This window comes from Chelmon rostratus, chromosome 13 (assembly GCF_017976325.1).
Source record: "Chelmon rostratus isolate fCheRos1 chromosome 13, fCheRos1.pri, whole genome shotgun sequence".
Taxonomy (NCBI): Eukaryota; Metazoa; Chordata; class Actinopteri; order Chaetodontiformes; family Chaetodontidae; genus Chelmon; species Chelmon rostratus.
Genome location: NC_055670.1, coordinates 7,129,272 through 7,149,338, shown reverse-complemented (window position 1 = coordinate 7,149,338; position 20,067 = coordinate 7,129,272). Strand labels below are relative to the sequence as shown.

Below are 20,067 nucleotides of genomic sequence, written 5' to 3'. Positions count from 1 at the left end.
GCAGCTGCACGGCACAGGAGAGGAAACAACAGGCACGGGTGGTTAAAACTGCACAGGGCATCGTGGGCTGCCCCCTTCCTGACCTAGACTCTATATATGAAGGCCGGGTGAGGAAGAGGGCAAGATCCATCGCCACAGACCCCAGCCATCCGGACCACAGACTGTTTGTACCGTTTCCATCAGGAAAGTGGTATAGGAACATCCGCACCACCACTAACAGACTGAGGGACAGCTTCTTCCCCAGAGCTGTCAGAGCTATCACCCCCAGCAGCCCCTCAGTGGAGTGAGAGACTGTGAGAACTGTGAACCACTGCACACCGCACTTTTACACCTACACCTCCACCTCCACCTGCACCTTCTGAGTACTTAACATTTGAGTACACACACACACTTAACTAAATTATATACATTGTAGTATATTGGCACATTTCATTTTCATTGGTATTTCATTTCATTGGTATATTTTATTGTTTACTGTTTATATACATTTTAGTATATTTCAGCTGCTGTCGGTACATTTCACTGGGATATTTTATTCTGTTGGTACATTTCACTGTGTATATTTTATTCTGTTTGTATATTTTATTCTGTTGGCACATTTCACTGGTACATCTTATTCTGTTGGCACATTTCACTGGTATATTTTATTGTTTATTGTTTAGTATTTTTTTATTGCCTTAGTATATTTTCATACTGCTATATTTTTAATTGCAATTACGAATATTTTTATTGCATGTTGGTTTATTTCATTGTAGTTATTTTAATTTTATTCTTTCTAATCTTTTTTATCTTTCTTATTAGCTTGTTTCTAACATGGGGGTTGCAATGCAAATTTCATTGACATGTCATGCTCAATGACAATAACGAATCTTGAATCTTGAATAGCAGTTCTGTGAGAGCCCTAGTTCCGCTCACGTTATTAAACGTCATCGCGTATGCGCCGTCACGTTGGTCGTTCTTGCAAGCAGCGGTCACTGACAGCTTCCTGACTCCTGGAGGTAAGCAAGACACTGTGTGTTTGGCTAGTAGAAACGCAATGTTTCGACCCTGAAATGTGAGTATTTAGTGTCTGCGCTGATTCAACGGTATCTTTTTTCCGGGGGTGAACTCGCTAAACAAATGTCATACCTACGTTTCGTTCACTTCCAGTTAATGTACCGGAGCTTTTTTCTTCTAACCAACGTTACAGAGTCAAAAATCCACATCCAACCCATATTAGCTCATAGCTAACAGCAAGTTTACATATTAAAGAGAGCAGAGTGGTGAACTGTGAGGGGCGCATGTAGCTAATTTTGCTTGGTTATTGTCTGAAGCATATATATTACATAACGTGACGTGACGTAAGTTTGGGTAATTTCAGAGAAGCCACATATTGATAGTGTAACGTTAGGCGCAGTTAGTACTGGCATTGTGCATGAAGTTACTCTTCAGTGTGAGTTTTGTAATTACAGTGAATTTAGAAGTCTTTACAGTACTGACAGATGTTGAATGTCTTTTTTTTGAATGCCTTAGTCCTTTATGTATGTATGAGACACGTTGGGGCTGCAAGTAACAGTTACTTTAAGTTTAGTTTAATGTTTTAATCCAGAAACGTTTAAGATAGTAAAGATAATGCCTACATCCAGGAGTGCAAAGAGATGTCTTTAGATTGCATGTTTTATCCAACCAATTGTTTAAAACCCAAAATGTACAATTTGAAATTATTTAATTAGGAGAGAGAGCAAATACATATATTTGAGAGGCTGGAACTAGTTAATGATGATGGTATTTTCCCATGACGAATTACTTATATGATTAATTATCTTATGTCCTTTGACTAATAAAATAATCAACTAATGGTTTCAGCACTATATGGACCTGTCCTCAGTGACAGAGCATAAGTGAACAGCTGCAGTCATCTGACTCCATATTGGTGAGTCCTTTGCATAATCTAGGCCACATCTGCAATGTTTAACTGTGCTCATCGCCTTAGGGGCAGTTAGACGAGAACGCCACCATGGTGCTGAACTCTGTTATTTCCAAACTGTCCGGTAAACTGGTTGTTCTGGCGAGTGCTTCTCCGAGGAGACAGGAGATTCTCCGTAATGCGGTATGTTTCCCACTGGTTAAACTCAAAGGAATTGAATGTATATCAGGACAACTGCACATTTTGTTTGATTGTAAACACATAAAACTGTACACGGTGAGTTGAGCTGGAAATAGGTTTCTCTTTTCTGGTGCAGACTCACAAAACTTCAGCCATTAGGGAGTTGTCAAGCTCTTGTGTGAATATATACATCACATAACCACTGCTTCAATCAAAGATACTGATTTATAGAAACAAAATAATCATAAGTACAGCAAATTTAGATATATATCTGTCTTGTGAATTTTTCATGACCCAATCAGTATATTAGATCATGTGTGGTCCAACTTTGTCCTGAATGATAAATGACTTGTCACATCTCTTACTTTGTCCAACATGATGATCATGGTGTCAATGATTATGGAAATAATTATGCAATTAGTATTTAATTTGTAACTAGATCGATAAATCAGCTAGACTGATATATTAGACAATATTAGCTCATTGCAGATATCAGTATCAATGTATATTTTGGTAGAAAAGTAACAAGAAATTACAGTGCAGAAGATGTTTTGGAGGTCATTTAGAAACTGCCACAGTGCTGCCACTGAATATGTCATCCACCAGAGAGCTCTGACAAGTTTATAATTCGACTGTAAAATATCCCACTAAGTACATATTTTGCCATTCTTTAAAATTCTCATTCAATACTCCAGTGTTGATTGAAGTGTAATTGTTGCTTTTTTCACTCCTCTATTTCAGGGCTTACGATTTGAGGTGGTGCCATCCTGGTTCAAAGAAACTCTTGATAAGGGACTTTTCAAGGCACCTCATGGATATGCTGTTGAGACAGCCAAACAGAAGGCCCTGGAGGTGGCCAGGAGGATGCCCTTAGTGAGTTACCCTCCTTTTTGTATGACAATAAACAGTACATATTATCCTGTTGCATGACAAGCTGATAACATATTGTGTATTGATGTGCTTTAGAAACACCTGAAGACTCCAGACATAGTAATTGGAGCAGACACTATTGTGGTAAGAGGAAGAAAGCATTGCAGTATTTTATCTGCTTACTCTCTGCAGTAGAAGTTTTTGCTTTTTTTTTGGATTCTGGCTATTCTTTTTCATTTCCACAGACTGTAGATGGCATGATTCTGGAAAAGCCAGTGGACAAGCATGATGCTTACAGGATGCTGTCAAGGTCAGAGCCATTTGCTTTGTTTCTGAGCTAACATCACAAACAGACACCGGGTCAGATCTTTTATAGTTCCTCTGTCTTCTTAATCATTCTCTTCCAGCTTGAGTGGTAAAGAGCACAGTGTCTTCACTGGTGTAGCTATAGTCCTCTGCCACGAAAAACAAAGTAAGTCACAACTTATTAATTGTTAGATTTACAGTTTGTTTTCTGTAGAAATGTGATTTTGTCAGAACTTGGTAGAACCCTTTTAAATGTTCTATTTCTTAAATGCTCAGCAAGAATATCTGTGAGAAAAACTATTACAGTAATTTCTTCAATGAACTGAATATGGGAGGCTCTTTAATGGTGAAATTTATTTCATTTGTAAACCTTCCTGCCTGCCAGACGAAGAGGTGGATTACCAGTTGGTTGAATTCTACGAAGAAACAAAGGTGAAGTTTGCTGATCTCTCAGAAAACTTGCTGTGGGAGTACATCAATAGTGGTGAACCCATGTGAGTATGAACATTTGAACTTTCACATGTGTAATAGCTATTGATTTTTCTTGATGTAGTAATCCAACCAAGCATTTGACCAGTGGAGGTCATTTAAGTGGATGTAAGCCTTGTGCGCATGCTGCTTTCTGGACTTTGATGTCTGACTTTTTTTCAGATGTGTTTGCCTGCCCTATTTGACAGGGATTGTGTTAGCTTGAAATAAAGTCTCGACTTGGGTCAGCAGTGTATCGTTTGATTTGTTGTGGATTTGGAGAACGCACCATCACACATACAACCCTGTTTGTGAATATGTACAATTGTTTCTGTATTAATCAGAGTGTGTATGTTGCTGTTAAAGTGGAATATTTGTGTCTGTGTGTGTTAGGGACAAGGCTGGCGGCTATGGTATTCAGGCACTTGGCGGCATGCTCGTGGAGTACGTCCATGGAGACTTCCTCAATGTTGTGGGTTTTCCCCTCAACCACTTCTGTAAACAACTGGACATTATTTACAACCGCTGTACTTCCTCCTCAGACCAGGAAAGTTTATCTTTCTTCCTGAGCCACAATGGCACTCAGACCACCACGATACTCACTGAGCCCCTACCCAACCTGCCAGCTCAGTCTAGGCACAACTCCTCAGCCAAACATAACCCCTCATCCAGCCTCAGACCGAACAGCCCACCTGTCAGTCCACCAGAGCACACCCAGAAAAGCCCCTCAGCCAGTCCCACCCATGAGGTTACTTTTTTTTCACCCTATGAGCAACATAACTCTTTTGCTTTTATTTATAAGTAACAGTCTCCTCTTGTAGGTGAAAAGGAACAGCAGTGAAAGTGAAGTGGGTGAGAGTTCCTTGATGTTGGTCAACAGTCTGTCTAAACATACAGACGAGAGAGAGGCTCAGCCCAGAGACTCTGAGAATGCAACATTACCACTGATGACCAGCAGAGGGCAGCATGAGGACTCTGGGCTGAAAAAAGAGCACTTGCAGCGAGTCATTGAACTGATGGATGGGTTCAAAGCCTCAAAGGTAATTAGAGATAAACTGTGTGGTCCTATATTGGTAAGGCTCTCTGTGATATGTGAAATATAACTTAAAATGATTGTATTTGACTTCTAGAGGATGTAATGAAGCACTATAATAGTCTGACATTTTGGGAAATAGTACACTTAATTGGTTTCTTGCTGAGAGTTAGATTAGAAGATTGGTACCACTCTTTGATATGTATGTTAAATGTGAAACTACAGACGGGAGACATCAGCCTAGCAGAGCAGAACAGTTAAAAAGTTAAAACGCCTCTATAAGCACCTCTAAAGACCACATATTAACATATGATATCTCGTTTGTTTAATCTGTACAAAAAAGTCAAGCATAAAAACGGCAAGATGTGGTTTTACAGGGGTTGCAGGGGATGTAGTAACTTCTTCAAACTCTCTAACATTTCTTCAAACAACTGGTTACCTGGAAATTTCAAGGTGACCACAAGACTCCAGGATACAGATTAAACAAACCAGATATGATATGTTCATTAGTGAGTTTTACAGGTGCTGGTTCATACTAATACCTCATACAAACAGACAGGGTGGTTTTTAAGGAGCTTAAGAAAAATCTGCAATCTGCAAGCATCAGAAAGTCACACTTCACAAAATAAGACATAATAATAACATAATAAATAATAACAAAAAAAATGTACTTTTGCTTTGGTATCCAATCGGCCTTTCCCAAAATGTTCCAGGCCCTATTTACTGCATCCAAGATGTGCGTGTTTGACCTGCTACAAAGCAGACCAGGGCTGGATGCCGCACAGGTGGCCCAGGAGATCAAAGCCTCTGTGAAGGGGACTGAATGCCTGCTGGAAGCGTGTGTGTCTCTGGGACTGTTGAAGAGCAAAGAGAGAAGTTAGTCAGCACTCATCTGTGTTGATCATTACATGATTGTCATGCCTTTAAAGAGATAGCATTTCACACTGAACTGGAAATTAACCTTGAAATGAACTTGAGATGAACCCAAATGTTTTCTGGTGTCTGTACTCCCAGCTTTTCAGAAGCCAGCATACGAGAACACAGATCTGGCCTCGTGTTTTCTGCGGTCAGATGCTCCTTTTTCGCTGCAGGGTTACATCCATCATTGTAATGACACAGTGTGGCCTCTTTTCTCCCACCTTGAGAGTGCTGTACGGGATGGGACCAACCAGCATGAGAAGGCTTTCGGCAAGAAATCTAAGGATATGTTTCAGGTGATTTACTTCTATTTCAGATTTGATTAGTTAAGAATTTATTAATCTCACAATGGAGAAATTCACTCTTACAGAAGCTCTTCGGAACACACAAGGGGGAGATGCAAACAGCAAATGGAGGTGCAAATAGGAACAATAAGGTGCAAATAAGATAGATAGATAGATAGATAGATAGATAGATAGATATACTTTATATATAGTAGTATAGATATACTTTCCCAAGCTGGGAAATTGCAGTGCAGCAGCAGCATTACACACAGTGAAATAAGTGAAAATAAGACTATGAAGAACAAACTATACATAATAAAATATAAAAATGGCGAGCAGTAAAAAGATTATATACATAATAATAAAATAGCCAAATACTAAACAGTAGTAAAAGTATTGCACAAAAAAAGAATCAAATGCAAAATGAGTATCAAAATAAGAATATCAAAAGCAAATGGCAGTGAAAATAAAGTGTACCGTGACTTTAAGAACAAACTATACATAATAAAATATCGAAATAGCAAGCAGTAAAAAATTATATACATAATAATAAAATATCAAAAGCAAACAGTAGTGGTAAGAAGTATTGTATTATTATTATTAGATTTTTTTTATTTTTTTTAGCTGTTATTGTACAGTGCAATGGCATGTGGCAGCAAAGATTGCCTGTATCTGTCCCTTCGACAGCAGAGCTGTAGCAGCCTGTGGGAGAAGGTGCTCCGCTGTCTGTCCACTGTGTGATGGAGAGGGTGCTGATCATTGTCCATGATGGATAGCAGTTTATTCAGCGTCCTCCTCTCCACCACAGTCTGAAAAGACTCAAGTCTGAGTCCGAGTACAGAGCCAGCCTTCTTGATGCTTTTATTAAGTCTGTTGGTGTCGCTGGCTCTGATGCTGCTGCCTCAACATACAACAGCAAAGAAGATGGCGCTGGCAACAACAGACTGGTAGAAGATCTCCAACATTTTGCTGCACACGTTGAAGGAAAGAACAAAAGGAGGAATAAATTACAACTTCAGCCCCATATGAATAAAATGTGGGGGGGGAACCTTTTAACATATTTTAATAATCAATTTTTTTTGTTCTTCTGACTCATTTGTAGGATACTTTCTACAACAGCCACTCAGTTAAACTGAGATTCATGAATGCCATGGACAGCATTGCAAAAGTCACAGGAAAAGCTGTAGCAACTGCCTTTGACCTGTCAAGTTTTAAAACTGCCTGCGACCTTGGAGGTAAGGAAGGAACGTGAAGATTTTAATTTGTGTTCTTGAGTAATTAGCCATTCTTTTAAATGTATTTTTTTCCCCAGGATGCACTGGTGCCATGGCCTATGAATTTACTAAAGCCCATCCACAGTTGTCTGTGACAGTGTTTGACTTGCCGGCTGTCATTGAGATGAGTGAACACTTCCATCCTCTGTGCACAGACAACCGAGTTTCATTTGTAGCAGGTCAGTTTGTGTGTCAGTGGCAAAATACAATCTTGACTGTTACTGTTTAATGACAAAAAGCTAGCTAATGCAGTGCAATTAGCTTATTCTATGGGTCTAAGATATGTGTTTGCCAATAACTCATGGCTTTGTCTTCACTGTATGAACAGGAGACTTCTTTAAAGATGAATTGCCCAAAGCAGACTTGTACATTCTGGCCAGAATTCTCCATGACTGGCCTGATGACAAGGTGCATCTTCTGCTGAGTAAAATCGCGACTGCGTGCACACCAGGTAAAGTTCTTAATGCTACTTCAGACCTTTTCTCTACATATTCTGACTGAACAAGGAATGCAAACATGACTCAAGTTAATTATTAATATATTCTTAGTCTAATGTTCTCATTCATGTGTTAGTGAAACTTAGGAGTCTGCATTTTTTCATGTGTACAGCAAGACAGCAGCAACTGATTTTAGTTACAGTTCCCACGTTGAGGTAAAATCATCTATAAAATCTGCTGTTTCCTTTAGTTTTAGTGAAAACCTGCAGACTCTCAGACCTCAGTGCGACTTTGTTGATAACTGCTGCTGTAACCGGTTATCGTCAGGTTTCAGCTGATGTATAAGATAAAAATGATTGCACCATTGTGACATGTAAAACAACACTTGAACAACACAGAAGCTGGCTACTTCAAAGCCAAGCCAAAATACCAACTTGATGGTAGTCTTTTTTTCTTCCTTGCTCTTCTTAATCTTTATTCTTTGCATAAAGCAAGGGAATGCAAGGGGGCGAGGGATTACAAAACCACTGCTATTCTTGTCTTAAGTTGAACATCTGCATACACATCATGCACTTACACCATTGTGCCAGGCTGTGGACTCCTGCTAAGTGAGATCTTCCTGGATGAAGACAGAAGGGGCCCAAGTCGTGGGCTGCTCCAGGCCCTCAGCATGAGCGAGGGGAAACAGAGGAGTGCCACAGAATACAGTCTGCTTTTGAAGGGCCATGGTTTCATAACGGCGCATGTCAGATATACAGACAACCTCCTGGATGCTATGCTCTGTGTCAAAGCATGACTGACAGAAACACGATACGGAAGGTCTTGTGATACACTGTGTACTTTAGTCAATCAAAATCAACAGCTAAAGTCAGGTTGATAAAGTGTGTCTGTAAAGTGGCCTCTGTGAACCAATAAAAGTTGTCTTTGCTTAAATATTTACTTTTTTGTGTTGTGAATTAGATTAGATTACGTGGCAAAATATTCTTGTTTGAGGTAATGGACACAGAAGGTTATAGTATTGTGTTTTGTATGTCTCAGTAGGCATTTTATGTGTAATTTCCCTATACACTAAGGTCTTAACCTGTTTTGTTGGGCTTTAGGATGTGCAGTGTTCATAGCTGAGACCATGTTGGATGGACAGACACCTTACTCTGCACTGCAGTCTCTGAACATGCTTGCCCAGACTGAGGGGACAGAGAGGACAGAGAGCCAGTATGCAGACTTGCTGAGCAAACATGGATTTGGGGGCACACGTGTGGTTCACACTACGAACTTCCTTGATGCCTTTATTGCTTTTAAAATATAGCATGTGAATCATGCAGGATGAATCCTCATGTTTTTCTATTCATTTGTTTATGACAGTCTTTGTTCAGTTTTTGGCCTTTTGATAATCCCAAATGTTATCAGGAAAATGTAACAACATCAAATGTGTTCAACATCAAATGTGAAAGTACTCATAATGCAGGATGGCCACTCTCAGAGTGTTACAAAACTGTTTACATAAAATTGATTAATATTGATTCATTAAGGTGTAAGCTGCAATTTAATGTCGGCTAAACTTTGAACTGGGTTCATACTGTGGGGTTAACATATACGTTTAATTATTATAGACACATTATCTTTTATTATGTGGTTCACAACAACAAAAATAATGACTGAATTCACGGGTAAGTCAGCTGTTGGAGCTACAGTGCTGTTTATATCATAAGTGCATCCCTTGTCTTTACTGCGGGAGTGATGCATACCTGGTGTTTAATGCAGGCATCCTGCTTGTGGTGCAGCTGGATCATTGACAGTACAGGACTTTACGGAAGCTCTGAGCGTAGTGAGGAAAAAAACATAATCCATGTTCTAAGTCTTATCTAAATTGTTTTCTCTCCTGTGTTTTCCTATCTTAATATTTCTAAATTCCTTTATCTGTGAAACAGGTCAAAAGTAAGGGTTTGCAAGGATAATTTTTGTAAGTTACCCTTTTTCCATCCCATAAACAATATTTTTCCAAGTGTTTGATGTTTCTGGCAGAAAAGCTTGAAGGCCAACTTCTCCTGTAGGCGATGCACTTCAGCCTTTTATGGCCACAATGAGTACTACAACAACAAACACTTCAAGAAAATTAATAATCCTTTTTTTCCACCTGGAAAAATTTGTTCTTTTGACCTTTTTCACAAATGAAAAATAACAAACAAACAAAAATTAAGGAGCTTAGAAAGGTTATCCTGGCAAATCCTTTTTTCACCTCTTTTCATTTCATCAACACAGGAAAGAAAAGAGGTGGAAAAACCCTTCTGTGATTGCTCTGTGTGTAGTTGCCTCAATTGAAAACCACCCACACCGCTCAACTGGATGGAGACTGTGACTGAAGAGTGCACCCTTCCTCTTAAACAGTCTTTAGTGCCATGTTCTGATGATGTAAACTAGATGCAAGGGGAGAAACGTGATTAAAGAAGAAATAAGATGGATGATTTTTGCACACTGTCTCACCGGTGGACATGACTTCACATTCACTTCAACTTTATAGGCTGGAAGAAGACTGCCAGTGATGAGGGCGGCTAAGCCTTCTTCAATGGGGCCCTGTCAAACATACTCTAAGGCATGCATGGAGCCCTCATTGCGGTCTCGTATAATGGGTTCAGTATATTTTCTAAGTTGCCCCTTGTTCTCCCACCCTTACAGTTTTGCTTGCAGTTTAAATCACACTAACCAGTGGACAAATCCATCAAAGCACTCGTTAAACGCAGCACATATTATTGTCCCATGTGGTCTGTTTGACCATAATAGTCTTTTTTTGTGTGCAAAGAATGATCAAACTCTGACTACCTCTCTTCTGACGTTAATCTATCCCAAATTAAGGTTGAGGAGAAAATGCTTTGCTTGTCACTGTTTGACTTACAATAGATGTAGCTCACCTCCGAAGTGATATTTGATACTCTGGAAACGTAACCCAAATATTTATTTTGCAGTTGAAAAGACACTTTGCTGAAGCTCTTTGCTGTGTCAGTAAACCTCCTCAAGATGGCATCACAAACCTGCAGATCTCACAGATAGTCTTCCCTGTTTTGTTTAACTGGCTTTAATTCTTTCCAGTGGCAGCTAGATGTGTGCCACAGAGATCGCTTGAACATTAAATGACATCAAGCAAGTTTGGAATTTAATTTGTGCTTCGTGCATGTGGTTGAGTAAGATAGTGTATTAATGCAGTGAAGCATATGACACCATCCCTTAATTTCTTAAAGCTCTTGGATTTCAGTTTTGTGGCAGTGGCTGAAGCAGCCAAACAGCTGATGGGAATGTGGGAATATAGCTATCTTGCCAAGATAAATAGCTCTTATTCTTTATGACACTGAAAGTGTATCCGGATTACTCTTCATTTTGGATCCCTCTCTAAGTATTTTCCTAGAAGGGTAATAAGGGTGGTCATGTTATTCATGGCTATTTTCTTGTCAGTCTGGGCTCAGGCTCTCTGTGACATCTAACTGATTTCCATTACTCAGATTTTGTTCCTTCGACAAGGAGAGACAAGGGGAGGGTGCACTAAAGTTCAAATATGACACTGAGTGTAAATCACACAAGGGCTGTTTTCTTGTGAACGCACACTGAAGGCATCAAAACGCCATATATTGCAATACTTCCCTGCCCCAGTGATTGTGAAAGCCTGAAGTGATTCAATAAATTCAATGCTTCACACATTACTGATCAGGTTTTTTTTTTTCTTTAAGGACAGCTAAGTGACACCAAATTGTTGTGATGAGCGTCACAAACTGCAGAACCTGCGTTGCCTTAAAAGACGATGAAGCCTTTCCGTAAGAGGATTTGCATATCCGTGTCCCATCTGCACCCACTCACCCTCAAATGCCTCCACTTTTGTGTACGAGCATCAGCAGCAAAGCCTCGGCTTTCTAATGAAAACCATTCAAGTCAATCAAGTTTACCAGAGACCAAAGGCCAGTGTAATTTGGGAAAATTGCTGAAACTCCAAAGTAATCTTCTGTAATATGATCTTGCCTATTGAACACTGGCTGTACTGTACGTGTCGGATAAGAGCTCAGTCATTTTCTTCAAATGCAGTCTTGACAAGCAGCACGGATATCCACCTGCAAGTAATCATCATTCTAGTGTTAAGTGCTTTGATATTAAAATGACTGATTTAAGACCATTTGCTGGTCGTAGATAGCGATTTGAAAACACTTCCATATGTTGATAGGGAGGATAAGCTGGGTTTGTGAACTGGGTGGACTGCATGTGGTGTTCACTGTTGTAGAGCAGCCAGTGGAAACACAACACGGCTAAGTCAGTCAGACTTCAGCGTTTCAGTTGAGAAAACAGACCATACATTTAACAAGCACAACTTGATCAAAGCCTGTTAACTAATAATGAATGCAGAGATTTTGCATTTGAACTGATTTGCGATGTAAACTTCAGGGAAGTTCAATGCAACTTCTAGTGTAACCACAGGGGGGCAGCGTTGGCTTAAGTAAACCTCCACACATGGGCTGATTTTATCAAGTTATATTGTTTATTGACACTGTTATCAGAGTGACAAGAGAGGACAGCTGATTTCACTGCTGAGAGATTTTAAAATTCGCAAACGTCCATGTCAAACTTTTGTTTTACCTTGGTTGGAAAATAAATAGCATAGCTGTTTATACTGAAAGCATCTCTGTGACTTTGGTAAGGATACACAGAATCCAAATGGTTGCATGCGGAATAACAAACACTCTCTAATCAGTCAGTTTTCTGAATTGCCTCTCAAAACCGAACTCATGCTCGGGCACCTGTTTCAAAGAACAGGCTTGTTTATCAAAGGCCTCCTCTGTCAACAAACAGAATAAGCGCGATGATGGCTGGCTCCTCAACGCACATCTGATTTCAGCAAATGTGCAATTGTTCAAAGTGAGTTGTGCTTCATTGATTTGTTTCAAGGCAGAGGAAAAATAACCTCGGGGCTTCTACCAGTTAGAAATAACAATGGAGTCCTTCTCTGCTGTTTGTAGTTTTTTGGCCTGACATCAGTAGTGGAACATGGAGGGATTTTCACTGCCGATTTTACTGCCGGTTGCGACTGTGTAAAAGAGTGGTCTACTTTTCATGGGAGATGGGGCTTTATGTTGCTGTTTCAGACCAGTAAATTACACAGTCATTGTGATCAAATATTAGAGTGATTCAGCATTTTAAATTGCTCATGTCTGCTTTTCTTTTCGGTGCCTGACATGATTTAAACATTTCCTGAGTTGTTTCACTTTAGATGATTCCACATTTTGGGAACTATGCGATTTTGCTTTTTTCTGCCTGAGATTAAGAAAGGAAGAGTTATACCAGTCTCATATCACTGCTCTAAGCAAGAGTACGGGGGTTATTATCTTAGCTTAGGATAAGGTCTGGAAGCAAGGCGAACCAGCTAGCCTGGCTCTGTCCAAATTCAAAAACCCTAGTGCTTACTGGAACCTGTAAAGCTAATGGCCTCCTGGCTTTAGCTGCATTCTCAGGCTAGGCAGTCTGATTAATCCTCTCATCTAACTTTTTGCAATTAAGCAAATTAGTGTCAAACTTTTCTTTAAAAACCCAAACAAACAAAACAAATGTATTACAATTAACATTTGGATTGTGTTGTCTGGCGGATCGCTCCAACTCCCAACTTTCACTGTTACAAAAGAAATACATGAATACCAGCAGGGAAATAGCGAACGTGCCACCATTCAGCTCAGAAGCCGTTTGGCCCCCACAAAAAGCCAACAACAATCTCATTAACATATGGTAATATTTGTTGCGGTCAAATACTAGAGACTGTCTCCCCTTCCTGTCTCCATGTGATGTGTGAGGTGTCACTCAGAGATACAGTAGGGGAGGAGACTCTCTGTGCTGAAATGGTTGGTGACAGGGCTTTCATCCGACCCACTGAGGGCTCTTTGTTGTTATTTTGGGATCTCTCATGGGTGCAATCTGAGAGAGCAGCAGACAGACGGGTCTCATCTCTGCACAAGCACTCATGCACACACACACACACACACATAGGCAGAAATGCACATGCACACACTAACCTGCATATACAGAAAAATTTAATGACACGCTCACTGTCATGTCAATCAAATTGGCTGGTTTTCTGGAGGTATGTGTGCATATGGAAAAACAATTAATTCTCAGTAATTAAACACATAAGTAGAATAATTCCAAACAGAGGAATTATTTGTTCCTTGAGTTGTAATGGAATTTGTACAGAAGCCCATTTGTGTGATGAAGAGGGAAAAAAACAGATGAAAAGCTATTCAAGATAAAAATAAAAAAAATAACGGTAAACCAAAATGATGAGATTTTATTAGATTATCTCATAGGAATTCACGGTCATACAATGTTTGACTTTTCTCATCATGGCTTAAACATTTGACCTATCATGAGGTCATTTCTATTCTCATCATGTTGAACTTTCAATTTTTTTTCATAATTTTGAGCCTATAGTGAACTATGGTGATCTGAGTGAGTACTGACGCTTGTTTCTATATTGCTTAGATGTGAGTTATTTTATTTTGTGTATGCAGCAAAAAAAAAGTTAAGGTTAGCTTCATCTCATGTAGGATTTTAAGATTTATGAGCAGAAATGTTTTTTGAATTCACTTCCTTGTGTTTGGGTGTTTCAAGAGGTGGATCATTTAAAACCTTGGTGCATAAAACCAAAATGATCTGCATAGATAGACGCCACTAGGTGTGACTTTTTTTTTTTTTTAATTTAGCTAAACTGACCCTTTAAAGAATAAAACCTGCAAAAATACAGCATCTTCATTGGCACAGCTGTGTGTTTGAAAATGACTGTACGAATGGAAATGAAAGTGTGCAGTTAACAGCTGAAGTCTATTTGATTTCACATTCAAACAGCAACAACGATCACAACCTCTGAGGGTTTAGGATGCAAAACAAATGTTTAGCCTATCAATGGTTTGTGCCGATAAGATATTTATGGGGTTGACAAAGTTGTCTTTGTGTCTGTCTTGTTGTCTGTTATCATGAGTTGAAGGTGCTTCCGCAGTGGCCTCTGACACAGATCACAGGCGGCTGCTGTTTAAAACAAGTGAGAAGATGCATTCCTCTCACTGTGCGATGATAACCCTTGCTCTTAACCCCCTCCAGCAGCAGTTCATCCTCCAAACAATAACAATCAATTCCCTCCACATCTGACAGAGCCGAAGAACAACTTATAAATGATATGCATCTCCTGCTGGTCCCATGGCAACCGCCTTGACTTTATTGTTGCGTTTCTTTGATCCCGCCAAGCTTTGATTCATTTCTCTTTCACCCTTTTAGCTAAACATATCATGTGAATTTGGAGCTTTGTTCCTGACAGTCCCCGTCTTACCTCGCTCTCTCCGCAGGCTCCTGACGCCTCCCAGAGGAGCCGCGGAGGAGGAGAGGAATTCCACTGGATTCAAAGACTTCTCTGGGTTTCTTTTGACTCTTCCGCCTGCCTTGCCTTCCCCAGCTCCTCGTGTTGACCTGTTCCTCGTGATCCCCTGCCAAACCATCTTCCTGGCCCTGAGGGAATGCGGCTACATGTGCGCAAGCATGGGTGTGTGGAGGGTTTGGGGCTTTTATTGTAGACAAGTTCCAATTGTAGGTTTCTCTGCATGTCCAAGTCTTTGATTCAGTGAATGAGGAGAATAAACTTTGGCCTGATTCATTGGCCGTTTTTCATCAGGGCTTATAAGTTTGTTGACTGAGCTGTAGATAAGTCACCAGGTTTCTCACAAACTGCAGCCTCGAGTGTGTTCTTACAGATCCCACTGAGAAATTCATTGCAGGCAGTCTTCAAAAGAGTGGGACATTATATCTTAGGGACTTTCACTCTAATGAAAAATGAAAAGTGTGTGTTTTCTCAGTGCCATCTGGTTTCAATCATGTCAATATCCTAAACATGACCAGTTTCTTGAATCAGCTACCCTCAGCTTGCCTCCCAGACGCACTCATTATTCTAGTCAGGCCTCTCTGACAGCTACACCAAAGTCAAACTTTTTCACGAGAAAAGCCCAAATAACAGTCGGCTATTCGCTTATTCACTTCAGAATCGCTTTACAGTGGCTGGTTTTATTGTTATAATGTGGTTCCTAAAGGAAAAGATTTCATAACAGGCCATTTGGTTTAACCTGGTCTCCCATGAGACTTCAAAGAAAGTCTTTTTTTTAGGTGTTAATCAACACTGCCAGTAAATTCATTCACATCTCATATCTTACTGTTAGATTAGTCATCACACAAAAGAAACGGATGTAATTCATCCTTTCTGTACTGACTATAACTTCATTCTGTCCTGCCTGTATTTGAGAGGTATATTTGATTCTACGAATAACAAGGCGGTGCTCTGGCTTTGAAGATACCCCCTCCTGGTTTTGTTATTGCAACCAATAGCATGCTGAAATCCAAAATCCTCTCCTCAGCTCACTGGTGAAGTTTCGAAACTCAACACTTGGCGATATTGGGTGCCATTGGTTGCTATGGCAAAATCAGTAAGAAGGGAAACTATTTTTTACGAGCCTCGTTTTCATGATTTTGGACATCATTCCTGCTGGTTATGTGTGTCACACTCAATAGGGATGATAGCCAAAACTACAGAAGTATGTAGCGTATCACACCACCAACCTTTATTACTCTTTTATTTTTGTCCCAGTATTGATGAGTTGGCAGATGATGTATAGAACAGGATACAGTGACCTATAAAAGTGTCAGAGTGGGAATACTGAACATCTACCTGAAGTTTGGACAGCACATAACGTAGCTGCTGAGGTATCAGTGCCAATCTTGTAAGTTATACATTATACATTATACATTTGTCAGAGCAAAGTTTTACATGCTTGTGCTAATTTGTGAGCTTGTGCATGTGCTTGCATGTTTTTGTATGTTTGATAGAGAGGAGGAAACATGGCAGTTAAACAGCATGTGACTCCAGGCTCCATCCGGTTTACAGGATTTTTGTACACATCAATATGTCATTTTAAAGTAAAATGTTTGGCATAATAACCATTAACAAATTAAACTACTGTACGGTCTATATGACTGCCCGCCTCTGCCTCATGCCAGATGTACTATTAAATCAGCACCACATTTCCCATAAACTTCACTACTAACTGCTGTGAGGAGGGCGTTGCCACCTGATAGAGGCCCTGAGGTATAGTTCTAGTTATTGGAACCCAGGCTTTACATATACCTTTACAGTATGTGGCTCCAGTTAAACGCTATTAAAACACATCCTTTCATAAACTCACACATTTGTCTCCAGTGACAATCAGTGAAAAGTCTCATTCTATATCGTAGATGCATGTGTTACAGTAGGTGGAGATGGGATGGCAGGCTTTCTCGCTTTGCTCCAGTTTCAGCCCTTCACTTATTTGCTTCTCTTTTCCCTCTTCACGCCTGCATTTTGTGTGTGTATGTGAGGCTGTGCATGCGTATTTTCTCCAGAGGAATTTAATACAGGCTTGTTAAAAGGCCCTGCACAGGTGTTTTCACTTAAGCTCAATAATTAGACCTCAGCCCAGATTGGAGTTGTTGGAAAAGTCAGAATCGTCCAACTACATGTAGCAAGAAGATCCGTCCAAACAGGTGCATCAAAGCTAACAGGAGCGCAGTCTGTAGCTTCCCACACAGTGAAGAGAAGAGGGCTAATCAGGTAAGTGGTATAAAAAGATGTGTGCACTTCTAGTCTGTGAAACGGCTGAGTCATGTCATAGATGTGCAGTTCACCAGAATCGTCGAATCACTTTGGGAATGCACTGATCATGCCGTGGTGTTATCAGAAACACCCACATCACACAGTGCAGTAGCTCCTCTGCCACAAGTGCAACATAAGTAAAAGGAGCATTTGTGACACTGATGTGGAGCTATTGAAAAAAACGCTTTCCTAATACTCTCAAAGGCCATACAACATTTATATTTGTATTTTAAGTGCAGCATTTTAAAAATAAAAGAAACATAGTTAGATATATAATCAACAACTTGCCCTCTGTTCTTTTCTTCTCACTCGTCATATTTCATGCTAAATAAAATGATGAGGATGATAACGATGATGAGAACCAATAAAGGAAAGTACCAAAATAGTTATTGGTGTATCAGTTTTTCCTTCCATCATAATAGTATCTGACAAACCCTAGCGAGTGACTCCCCCTTTTCTTTCATCACCCTCCGTCAGTGCCAAGGCACTTAGGCAGATAGAAGAGTATGAGCTGGAATATATTGCTTATTAAAACTTCTTACCCTCAATGACAACCATGTGTGTAATGCAACAAGTTTCAGCAGTCATGCAATCATTATTTTTCCGTGCATTATGAGATAGAAGAGAAGGGCGAACAGTACTTAAATTAATTGAAACTGATGTTTCAGTGATGACTACACTCAGCTATGCGTAGTGTAATATTGCCTAAGGGGTGGCACAAAACCACACCCATGCTGTTTTACGAACTGAAATTAATCGATATTGGCGAACAGAATGAAGATGAATTTTGATAGCTAATGTTGACTTCTTTGCAGTGGAGTGGTATTTATTGTAGACTATGCAAATGGATGAAATAGGGGAGAGAAACAGTATAGATGGGATGACGTGAGCAGAAAATCCTGAAGAAAAACCTTAACTGAAACAGACCTCCTACCTCAAACATGACTTATGCTTTGGAAGCAAGGTGCTGGAAATTGGACCTTGTAACGATCAGCAGATCTTAAGAAAATGTTGTGCGTCATCATGATGAAGTCTTTCCTCTGTGTCAATAATTTTATCCCACCTGTCTCTAACAACCCTGAACCGCTATTAGTCAAATTGGAACGTCAATACTGACTTCACCCTCAGCACAGTTGTTGTAATATGAGTTTCAACCAATGGAGGGCAGTATGACTATGATGACAAGCACCATCCCGTTGGCTAAAGCCCAAACAAACCATGTTCAGCACCCTTAGATACCAGTGTTTGGGTATATACTGCATAATATATACACACTACAAGGTGAATTTTGCGTCTTCTGCCATTCAGCTGTGACACTCAACGAGTTTAGATCCCTGTGATTATAGCTGATGGATGAAAATTTTAGATCCTTAAATAAAGGATGAAGTTGAAAACATTTTGATTTATTGCCTCAGTATGTTGCAATCAGATTTTAATAGTAAGCATGAGTTTTGCTTTGTATAATCCTGGGATTTAAGTCCATTAGCGCAGAAATTCTGACTGAAAACTGACCTGGTAAATACCGGAGTAACAGATTTCACTGATACAAAGATCATTTTCTATTCATTAAATTGATGGATCAATGAGGTTTAAGAACATAATTTTACAGATTGAAGCATGAGGTAATTTGTCCACTAATATGCTGCATGTTTTTAAAATCTAAAAATGTGGAGTGGCTCATTTAGATATTGTTCTCATGTCTGCTAAATTCTTCTTACCTTCCCTAAACCGCCTGCCTCTGGAAATAAACATCTACCAATGTTGTCTTGCTAATCAATGTTTAATCTTTTTTTTCCGACCACTTTTTTTTTGTTTGTTTTTTTTTGTTTCAAGAAGTGTTTGAAGAGCAGCGGCAGAGCCCGGGGATGGCTGGGGGTGAGCTCAGCCCGGACGGCAGACAGCACCTGAGAGCCATCCTCAAACCTGAGGGTACGACCCACACCGTGACCTCTGCAGTCAGAGCACAAACACAAAGAAACAAAGACTTTCCCTGAGATCACTGCCACACAAAGGGGAACTGGTCTGGACCTCTGTGCACGCCATTGTGCTGGAGTAATTTTGAAAATGTCGTTTCATGTAGCCAGTGATTTATAATGGGTTTTGATTGTGTTAATTTTTGTTGTCAGCTCCATTTCTCTTTGCGCTGTGACTTTTTTTTAATGTCCTCATAAATGTTTTGTTTAATCATTGTACACATCACTTTTTAGGTCCAACAAATTTCTTACTAGATTTATTAATTTAGTGTAAAATAACAATATATTTCACCCCCTTACAACCACTCACACCCTCACTGAGTTATTACTGTACCTCTTCTGCATTTCTCCAAAGAGCTACAGCAAACAGCTGCCTGATTAATAAGTTAGGTCCTCTAAATATGGCTCAGAGTCATGTATCTTTAAAAACTACTTAATAATGGTAATCAAGATTATCAACAACGTACCAATTATATCTTTACACTTTCCTCTCTTAATTATGTATAGTTCTCCTTCGCCATGGATAAAAGGGCTGCTTTCTCAGTCTCAGGTGGATTGTTCATCTTAAGTGTTTATGATGGTGTATTTGTATCACGGCTTAGCTATGCTCCCTTAAAGTGGCAGCGAGCTAAAAGGGGCCTGCGCCTCTTCCGTGTGTGAATCAACCACAATGGAGGAGTTCCTATGTTTTATTTATTGATATGTTTTAGTGGGGGAAGACCTAGCGTTCATT

The 20,067-nt window shown here is 39.8% G+C and overlaps 1 protein-coding gene across 3 annotated transcripts; it reads left to right on the top strand.

Moving 5' to 3' along the window:
• Positions 1-979: 979 nt before the first annotated feature.
• Positions 980-11,324, top strand: asmtl (acetylserotonin O-methyltransferase-like). 3 transcript variants are annotated; one of them, XM_041951190.1, is made up of 15 exons: positions 980-998; positions 1,973-2,089; positions 2,828-2,959; positions 3,053-3,100; positions 3,202-3,266; positions 3,364-3,428; positions 3,648-3,756; positions 4,124-4,478; positions 4,552-4,770; positions 5,477-5,639; positions 5,778-5,977; positions 7,068-7,200; positions 7,278-7,418; positions 7,568-7,690; positions 8,267-8,751. In XM_041951190.1, the coding sequence occupies exons 2-15, from the start codon at positions 1,997-1,999 to the stop codon at positions 8,470-8,472; spliced, it is 2,052 nt and encodes a 683-aa protein (XP_041807124.1). In that variant the 5' UTR covers positions 980-998; positions 1,973-1,996; the 3' UTR covers positions 8,473-8,751. The 3 variants fall into 3 exon arrangements, with proteins under 3 accessions (XP_041807124.1, XP_041807123.1, XP_041807122.1); XM_041951189.1 differs by lacking the exon at positions 8,267-8,751 and adding an exon at positions 8,777-11,324 and having other exon boundaries at positions 997-1,054; XM_041951188.1 differs by having other exon boundaries at positions 997-1,054.
• Positions 11,325-20,067: the final 8,743 nt, after the last annotated feature.

Excerpts from the sequence above, each read along its gene's own strand:
- asmtl (XM_041951189.1), top strand. The coding sequence starts at position 1,997 with ATGGTGCTGAACTCTGTTATTTCCAAACTGTCCGGTAAACTGGTTGTT. Across the intron at positions 7,419-7,567 it reads CCGAGTTTCATTTGTAGCAG|GAGACTTCTTTAAAGATGAA; the intron begins GTCAGTTTGTGT and ends CTGTATGAACAG. Across the intron at positions 7,691-8,776 it reads CGCGACTGCGTGCACACCAG|GATGTGCAGTGTTCATAGCT; the intron begins GTAAAGTTCTTA and ends GTTGGGCTTTAG.